Source organism: Micromesistius poutassou (assembly GCF_964030765.1).
Source record: "Micromesistius poutassou genome assembly, contig: SCAFFOLD_850, whole genome shotgun sequence".
Lineage (NCBI taxonomy): Eukaryota > Metazoa > Chordata > Actinopteri > Gadiformes > Gadidae > Micromesistius > Micromesistius poutassou.
In genome coordinates this window covers 1-9,320 of record NW_028177409.1, presented here as the reverse complement: position 1 = coordinate 9,320, position 9,320 = coordinate 1, and the positions used below count along the sequence as shown (strand labels likewise).

The 9,320-nt window shown below is 46.1% G+C and overlaps 1 protein-coding gene across 1 annotated transcript; it reads right to left on the bottom strand.

The window, feature by feature from the left end:
* Positions 1–358: 358 nt before the first annotated feature.
* LOC311376157 (sodium/potassium-transporting ATPase subunit alpha-3-like) lies at positions 359–6,963 on the bottom strand. Its single transcript, XM_084491027.1, has 6 exons — positions 6,845–6,963; positions 4,575–4,720; positions 3,514–3,644; positions 2,919–3,020; positions 2,389–2,480; positions 359–710 (listed from the first exon to the last, which is right to left on the bottom strand). The coding sequence occupies exons 1-6, from the start codon at positions 6,921–6,923 to the stop codon at positions 682–684; spliced, it is 579 nt and encodes a 192-aa protein (XP_084347153.1). The 5' UTR covers positions 6,924–6,963; the 3' UTR covers positions 359–681.
* Positions 6,964–9,320: the final 2,357 nt, after the last annotated feature.

The window sequence follows — 9,320 nt, the reverse complement described above, 5'->3', positions numbered from 1 at the left end:
TTATGTACAAAACAACACTACATAATTCTGTCAAATATGTGTTGTATAAATATAATATATTTGTATTTATTTATATATATATATATGAATAAAAATGTTTTAATTAAATCCAATCGAGATTGAGGCACATACATTTAAAATGGGGCCAGAGTTATTCATACCATCCTGAGGGATTTAAGAGTCATGAGTTTTGGTCTTATCATAATTTACAGTATAGTTCAAAAAGAAAATCTACATCAACATCCACTCCATTATTAACACAGATACAAATAAGATAAACACACTCAAAAGGTATTTAATTTGTATATTTTCCAATTGTTCCAATTGAGGCTAAATAAGAAGAAAATTGTCCACAGAATTATAGAATTAGAATCAATTTTATTAGGCAAACAGTGTTGGTAGTGTTGCGTTGTACAATCAGCCGTGCTTCATTCTCTTTCAAAATTTACTTGAGGCACAGAAATGTACAAGGCATGTCAGGCCCAGAATAAAAAAATGAAATCTCAAAGCACAATCACAAGCTTATTTCCAGCAGTAGTTGCTATGATAATCAGATTTGTGAAATGATCCATGCAATATAACAACTGACAGACAGACTACCGCCTAACACACAGACACACAGACACGAAGACACACACACACACACACTCACACAAGATTGAAACTGACGTTTTATGAATGTTAATAATACGTCTCCTGTTCCACCCAACCTGCAAGAGAAGGAGAGACGCTTGGTGAGAAACACAGGGCTCAAGACCAAAGTGACAGGCGAGCAGCTCACATAATATCCCTTTTGTGTCGCTCCATTTGCATTCATCTCATTCCATCGTGTCTATGCTCTGTCCGTTTCCAAACGAATCAACCCTCTTTTTAACGTACAATCTCAGACCGGCAGCCTGTGACACACAGATTAACAAAGATGATTAACTGTCACAATAAATTGTATTTGTCTTGGCAGGCCCTGCTCCTCATCGACCGTAAGAACCAGCATTGGAACCCAGACTTTGAGGCCCGGTACGTGCCTCTCTACATCAGGCATATGATCTGAGGTCCATGTCAGAACAGTCTTCGTCAAATTTGCTTAAATTTCCCCTTTTATTTTCTTCTGCCCAACTGCATTAAAGCTTTTGCCAGTTGGACCGAGGTGATTTATTTCTTTAGGAACCTCTTACATATTTACCTCCCCAGTGGTTTCAGAGTGTTACATGACCCTCTTCTAATAGAGCTTCATTACCTCTCATAATCCCACAGTTCAAAGGTGTTTCCCCTTTTTTTAGCCATATTTGCAACATCCCGAACCATTACGCTCAGTGGCATTACAAATAGCCTTCGGTTAGCCTTTGGCTTCTAATAGACTCGGTGTACACACACCGGGGTATTTAGAGTCAGACAAATGCTGATGGAGGCTGGCTTCGCTACGAAGCAGTTGGGCTGCTGGAACTTCCCAGGCTCAGAGAGTTCACTCTGGTTCTGACATCTGGATTTAGTAACAAGCAATCACTGACAAGGAACAAGAAATGAGTGAGCTCCACTGGATTACTGTTGCGGTGGTGGACTAGAAACTAAATGGTTGGCCTCATTCTTTCTGAATCGAATGGGTCCAAGAACGATCACACGCCCTCGACCGCAAAGTAGAATGGCTGCTAGGCTCAAACACTGTTACAGACTATTTAATAATTGGTCCAGGGAGGCACTGAATTCAGCGACTAGATAGATGTTATGAAGGTGCAGGTAGGGATTAGGCGTCTTGCCCGAGGAAGCTTACAGGTTTGTTACAGACATTGGGAACACCCATACGCTATCCATAACCCTAACCCATTACACTATCCTGCTCCTGGATAAATCTACCATGCTGCCATCTTTTAAACCCAATGTTTAAGGCCTATATTTGATCCCTCATTTAAGACATATAGATATACTACTGACAGATATTTGTCATTGGACATGTTTAGACCGAGTTCTCTCTATCTGCCCGCTGTTGCGGTTAAGGTTGAGACAAACTGTGAGGCAACCAATGTAGCAGTTAATTACATAGATTAAACCCAAGTACTGCTTTGACAGGTATGGCTGGGCTGTGAGCAATGGTGTGGGGCCACGGCGTCTACTTAGCCCACCACTGGGCCAATTCAGAATACTCATCAGGAGCCTTTATCCTAAATAACATCAGGATTAATGAGAGCCGTGCTAGGGTTGATTAAACCATTCCCTTTAAGGCAGGGAGAGAGAGAGAGAGAGAGAGAGAGACGGCCATAGTCGTTTTGTATTTGTCCAGATCCTGGATGTTCTATTAAAGCGATGAATACTGAACTTTAAAGAAAACGGACAAAGTGAAGAGTGCTCTGGTTTAATGACTTCATGTTTGTGTTTTTTATCTCGTGATCTACCTACCTCCAGGGCACCGTCTCAGGATCAGTTTGCGGATCTCATCATAAACGAAGATAATCAGACTGTAGGGGAAGGCGCAGAACCACCAACTAATTCTAAAAGAAAGAAAAAGGAAAGGCAGATGGAAGGCAGGAAGATATGACGGCAGGGAGAGATGGTGTGCGCAGAGAATAGGGGGTGTGTCAAATGAAAAGCAAGTGAGTCACTGATTAAGTGGGGAACCGTTACAGCCTATGAAGGCATTTTCCTTTATATCGCAGGCATTTAAGAAGATCACAGACTTCATTTGAAGTCCAGAGTGACAGGCTAATGGCAACGTCTTAGGAGTCTTAAAGTGGATTTTCTGGTCGACTGGTGATGTGTGTGAGAGACAGGCCGAGAGAGAGGGACAGACCAAGGGAAAGATACAGAGACAGACAGAGAGAGAGAGAGAGAGAGAGAGAGAGAGAGAGAGATGAGAGAGGAGAGAGAGGAGAGACAGAGAGAGAGAGACAGAGAGAGAGAGACTGAGAGAGAAAGAGAGAAAGGCTTACTTCAGAGGGTACATGCGCAGTGCAACGTCCATGCCAGGGCAATAGGACAGGAAGGCAGCCAGAGCCGTCTCAGCAAACAGTCCAAAGATCAGGATCCGGTTCCTGCGGCACAAACAATCGAGAGAGAGAGAGAGAGAGAGAGAGAGAGAGAGAGAGAGAGAGAGAGAGAGAGAGAGAGAGAGAGAGAGAGAGAGAGAGAGAGAGAGAGAGAGAGAGAGAGAGAGAGAGAGAGACAATACATTAGATGGAGAATAAGATCTTCTTGTAATCTTCTTGTAAACATATTCTCAAATCCCATAGAGCAACAAGTAACTCAACATCTATATTTACTGCTACCTCACTCTCTTTATATACAATTTCACGGAAGATATGAACGGTAGCACCCCCCCAACCCCTCTCCCCTACCCCCTCCTCTCTCCTCCCCACCCTCGGTTTGTAATCATGTGTGGCTGGCCACAAAACGTTAGCGCCAGATCAGGCTGATTGATCTCGGGGGAATTGTCTTGGACGTCGACCGTGAACGCAAAGTGCAAGTGCCTGGCTGTGTATATTTAAAGGTGTACACTCTGCTCAGGTCCGCTCAGGTTGGACTCACTTCATGCCCTGCTGGAAGACAGAGTTCCTGCGGGTCTTGCAGATGATGAGGTCGGCCCACTGCACCACCACGATGCTGATGAAGAAGGAGGTGTGGCAGGTGAACTCCACGATCTTCCTCTGCTCGTACGTCTGAATGGGGGGGGACCCAGACACAAACACATTTGCACCAGACTCCCCCACCGGCTATCCATCTCTTTATCCATCCGTCTGTCTACCTGGCGCTCATCCATCCATCCATGAGTTAAGATGACTTTACTTGGCAGGAGGGGGCCAGTCCATAAAACCCTTTGGTTGGCAGGACCAATTTATAAGATTAGCCTCCCCACCTCGCTTTACCCTTTGATTTGAATAACAATGGCTCCGGGCATATAGTCTTTATATATATATATATATATATATATATATATATATATATATATATATATATATAGAGGAAGGTAACTGAGTGAAATGAAAAGTATCTCAGCCATGATAAGAGCTCTTCTAGATTTATAAATGCTAAGGAAATATGCCTCAATGCTTCCTTTGATCTCCTTTAGCAAAGGGTACACTGGAATACCCTTTATGAAAGCAACAAAAAAAAAATGCTGTCCCATAATTGCGAATAACATTTAAAGCGTTGCACCATTTGGCAAAACAAACTGCTGACACGATAACATCTGCCTTTACATAATTACATAACACGGTGAAAATGCAGTCGGACTCTCTTAGCACCACGGTTGACTTTTCCTAAGTCCTTCACATCCTTCCTTGACCCCATGACGTTTTACAACCAGGTCAAGCAAAAGCGGTTAGAAACAGACCGGAGACCATTTGAATATTCGACTGGAGCCAATGTGTTATCGTATTCGGTGGACACTGGTATCAGAAGCGGTGCCTTGCAATACCATGAGGGCCACACATCACCAGCTAATCGAAACCTCCAACCCTGGAACTGAATAAAACACCACACTCTCCCTAGACAGGGCTAGACAGGACCAATCATGCCATGCCACTCTACATCTCTAGGGCACAGCAGGTGAGCTGTGAGTGGCTGCAGAGAGCTGCTCTCCTACTTACCCACTGCTGTCCGTAGGTGTCTTCCAGGTCATTGATGTTGCGGTTGTCCCAGAGGATGCGAATGCCCACCAGGGAGCTAGGCACGAAGCCGTTCTCTGCCAGGATGACGAAGTAGGTGAAGAAGCCGCCCAGGGCCTGTAACATGCCTGCATAGAGACACAGAACTGGTATTTAATAGTGAAATAAGAGTCTGTGTCTTGGACACATTCAGGGACATTCAGGGATGATGAAAATTCATCTGTTCAGACGTCATCATGAAAATAATAAAATGAATTCCCATTTATAAAATGAAGAATATGTATAAACGTTCTCCATATTTTGTTCTAAAATGTAGCACTTTGAAGCAGTTTGCCTATTTGATGAATTTTATGTACTCTCTTGATTCTTGCAATTTCTGGGTTGTGTCTTGGTTGAATGCACTTATTGTAAATCGCTTCAGATAAAAGCGTCAGCTAAATAAACGTAATCTAATGAAATGTACAACGCTTGCTACAGGATTCCTTGCTTCAGTTTGTTGTAACCTTGTTGTAGGTCTTTTTTATGCTGCTTTTTCGCCCAGCTCACGCTCCTAAAATAAGGTGTAAAAGTCAATGAGATTTTACCTGGTTCAATAAATGTCAAATAAGAAAAATACAGAAATACCTCAAAAGATTATTTTTTTTATGTATTTGTATATTTCATGTTTAGTTTTTTTAACACTCAACATTGCCGTCCTACATTTGACACAAATCACAAAAGCATTCACGTATCCTCTTTATGAGGATAATAAAAAATAGGCCATAGTATAGCCTGAAGACATTTACTTTAATGCGAACAATCTCCTCCAGGAAGGGGGAGGGAGGGGGGGTTGCACATCGGACTTGTGTATCACAAATTGGGAGTTGTGTTACAGAAAGGGTTGGAAGTGCTCCGTCGGTGGTCAGGTTAATGCACTGTCCGTTAATATTAGTGACACTTGAACCTAAACACCGTTCTGCTGTTTCATTTCGTGTCATTCTTGATAAAATCCTTCGGAGCTCCCTGCAACGTCGGATTTAGACGCGTGCTCATGCCCTTTCGGTCATTTCATCATGCCAGGCACCAGGCAGCAATATGGAAAAACATGACATGAGCTGTGACATTCAGATGCAAAAATCTTTGCTTGGTTTTCATAACCGAAATGGTTCTCAGTAAGATTACATTTGGCATATCGGTGAACGCATGAGTGCGTCTGGCTCGACATCCCCCTGCTTTCTGGAGAATTCCTGTCCCTTTTTGCACCTATTAAAGTGCTAATTAAACAGGGCCAGCCTTTGAATGTGAACGCTTCCCAGCTCTAACAAACCACCAGCGAACATCAAAGTGAGGCTTTAACCTGGGAACCATGACCAAATCAGACTCCAATAGAGACCTTGAATCCAAATTAGAGAAGTTCACCGAATGATAAAACGTGGCGTCAAATAAAGTGGCTCCATCACAAATGGCCTCCGATATTTCCGGTGAATTGTTCGACCCCTTTGAACAGACGGGTGATCGTCCGACAAACACAGGTGTCGCTCATTACACTAATTACGGGTCTGCTCTTTTCATGCAAGGGCGGCGGACTACAATAGACGCCATATCACAGATCGGGCCGGGCGGGCGCGGCCCCGGCTGGTGCATCAAAGCGGCAGACTCTGCATCGGTGTCATGAGCGACACCTGTGTCCTACTCTGATGACACCTCTGTGAACCTCTGGCCCCATCCGTTTTTTGAACAGTGGCGTGATTGACGTCGGCTGGGGGGGGAGACCCTGAAAGCGTCGGGGGCCCCCAGTGAGAGACATCAGCCGCACAAAGTACGAGACATGAGCAGCACCCCACCCCCCCCCCCCCCCCCCAGGAATTCACTTTTAAATGTCATGTCGAGAGAATGGGGGGGGGCATATAGCATTCTCTATGAATTCCATCCCTCCATATCCCCCCACCCCCCCCCCCATCTATTCCCCAGTATGTAAACATTTACAACAGGACAGCACTATTCAAAAAATAAATATATATATATTGGCATTTCCGATAAATGTCAATACGTGACATTTTTACAACCATGGCCCATTTTATGGATATAACTTTATAACTCAGAGCCAGGGAGCAATCTCAGCGGCTGGGCGTGAGAGTAAGAGGGAGGGAGAGAGAGAGAGAGAGAGAGAGAGAGAGAGACAGAGAGAGAGAGAGAGAGCGACAGAGAGAGAGAGCCCCCCCCCCCCCCCCCAACTGTGTGGAGGTGTGGAGTGGCGTTATGTCACAGCCCACCTATCTGGCCGTATGCCATGCTGATGAGCCTCTCGTTCACCAGCTTGTCCGTCTTGGAGTTGCGGGGCTGCCTCTTCATGATGTCGCTCTCCGCCGCCTCGTAGGCCAGGGAGATGGCCGGGACCTGGGGGGAGAGAGAGAGAGAGAGAGAGAGAGAGAGAGAGAGAGAGAGAACTGAGGCGCATTCACTAAATAAAATGTACAGACGGGTCAACGCACACTTCAATGACGTGGAATATCCCGATATTGGACGGCAGTGTTTGGATGCAGTGTGGGAAAAACAACGTAATACCACCGAATCTAAAATCTCTTATATCCTTGTTTTTTTATTATTATTTTTTTAAAGAGAACAAACACACAGGTGGATCCACATTGAAACAAGAAGCCACTGTTCCCTGCGCCGGTAGTGGCCCCTGTAGAGGCCCCTGTAGAGGCTGCTGTTTCGGGGTCACAATATTTCGTCAATTCATATCGTCTACACGGGAAAGGCGGCCCACCCCCGGGGTCTTCGCCGGAGTCACTGCGCTGAGCTGGAGAATTCCGCGGTCGGGGTCTCCGGTGCGGCGCGGGGATATGAGGAGGAGGATTATGATTATCAGCTCTTTAAGTATTGCCGGGAGTATTAAGACCTCCCTGCGCCGCGGCAGGGAGACGGCGAGGAAAGGGCAGGGAGACGGAAGGGGGGGTGGGGGGGGCGGGGGGGGGGGCGGGGGGGGGGTGGAGAAAGAGCACAAAAGGACCGGCAGACGGCAGCGCGGCAGGGAGATAGAGGGAGACTTTGAGACGCTCATAAAGGCAGAGGCTGGAGAGGTCCCTGTAATAAGGATCTCATATTGGGGGGCTCTTACCGGGTAAGCAACAGAGCAATATGTGTGACTTAGAGGGGTTTAGAATCTCCGGGTGAGATTTGAGGTTGGGTCGATGTGGGGATGGTGGGGGGGGGGGGCTCGGAGTGGAAAAGGGAGTGAATGCACGGCAGGGTACAAATCCCGTTTGTTGTGGGGGTTGCACCTGTGTGACCTGGGGCAGCGATGGCAGATTGAAGCACGCCGGCAGTATACTAGGGAAGTGGGTTTCTCCGCATCGATTTGCTTTTACACACTTGGGAAAGTGTGTGTGTGTGTGTGTGTGTGTGTGTGTGTGTGTGTGTGTGTGTGTGTGTGTGTGTGTGTGTGTGTGTGTGTGTGCGTGCGCGCGTGCGTGCGTGCATGCGTGTGTGTGTGTATGTGTGCGCGTGTGTGTGCGCACACGTGCGCCCCCCCTTTCAGACACGATATCTTTCATCCTGCACCACGTCCGACTTCGATACACATCTTCGTTGGCGGCTTTTTCTTTTTTTTTCCTCCACAACAAGCCAGCGTTTTTGCACCAAATAATCACACCGGGACCACAAAGCAGCGGGCTTGTCGCTTCATACATCTCCGCACAGCCCCGGAGCCTATCGCCCGGGGGGTTGGAATAACGCTGTTTACAAGCTGCACACCGGCTTACCAAGGCAAGCACACAGCCCTTTGTTTAAGGGGCACCGATTGATCGAGATGTGAATACAATGTAGCCGTCATGTCGCTGCCGTGGAATTAGCATAGTAATATTTTTTTGGGGGGTTTCATGTGCCAGTTAGTGAGTCAGTGGGGCTGGCATTATGAAGCACACGTCTGGCTGCTTTTACCCCCTCGTGCGTTCATCAAGGTGGGGAGCAGGCGGTGGGCGGTGGGCGGTGGGCGGTGGGGGGCGGGGGGGTGAGTTCCTTGTTTCTTTGATGAGAGGGATGCTGTGCTAAAAGGGCGAGCAAATGAGCGACTGTTTAAAAACATCAAACGCACCGGACGCTTTAAGTAGAGAATCGAGTCGGCCGTCGCCCAGGATCTTAACGAAGTGAATATTTAAACGTGAACACCGCCCGATGCAAGCAACCTGAGAATTGGCGTTGAATAATTACAGCAATGGATTTTTCTTTTCCCTTTGGCCTGATCCAAGGAGGCCATATCTCAGGGGTTTGAGGCCGTCTGTGCCATGAAAAACAGGGCCAGACTAAAGGCCCCCTGCACACTTTTGTTTTTCATCCATTTTCGTTTTTCAAGAAATAATATAAGGTCTTCTTATGATTATTGTCATTTTAATGTTGTATTATTTGTTTTTCTGACTCCAGCAGGGGGAGGATAAAGGGGGGAGGCATGGTGCAGGACTATTCCGGAGATATACGGTATCTATAATTCCAGGACGACCAACCTTCTCCAGGAAGCATGGCAGATTGTTTCGGTGAGCATTAGCCGTTCAGGCACAGGCCACAGCAGAGAGGCGCCTAAATTGTTTGCTCAAATTGTTTTTTTAAATTGTTTCTCACATTGTTAAATTGTTTATTTCCTGCAATACATCTACCTTTCTATTTTATACTTGCTCTCGCCGGTCAAAAATTATGCTCATGAGCCAAAAAGACTTGCAAAAAAAATGAAAACACAAACTAATTTAATTGTAA

What these genes read in the sequence shown, in the direction of transcription:
- LOC311376157 (XM_084491027.1), bottom strand. Translation starts at nt 6,923, where the DNA reads ATGAAGAGGCAGCCCCGCAACTCCAAGACGGACAAGCTGGTGAACGAG. An exon ending in CATGGCATACGGCCAGATAG is followed by an intron (nt 4,721 to 6,844) that starts GTGGGCTGTGAC and finishes GTCTCTATGCAG; the next exon opens with GCATGTTACAGGCCCTGGGC. An exon ending in ACACCTACGGACAGCAGTGG is followed by an intron (nt 3,645 to 4,574) that starts GTAAGTAGGAGA and finishes CCCCCCATTCAG; the next exon opens with ACGTACGAGCAGAGGAAGAT.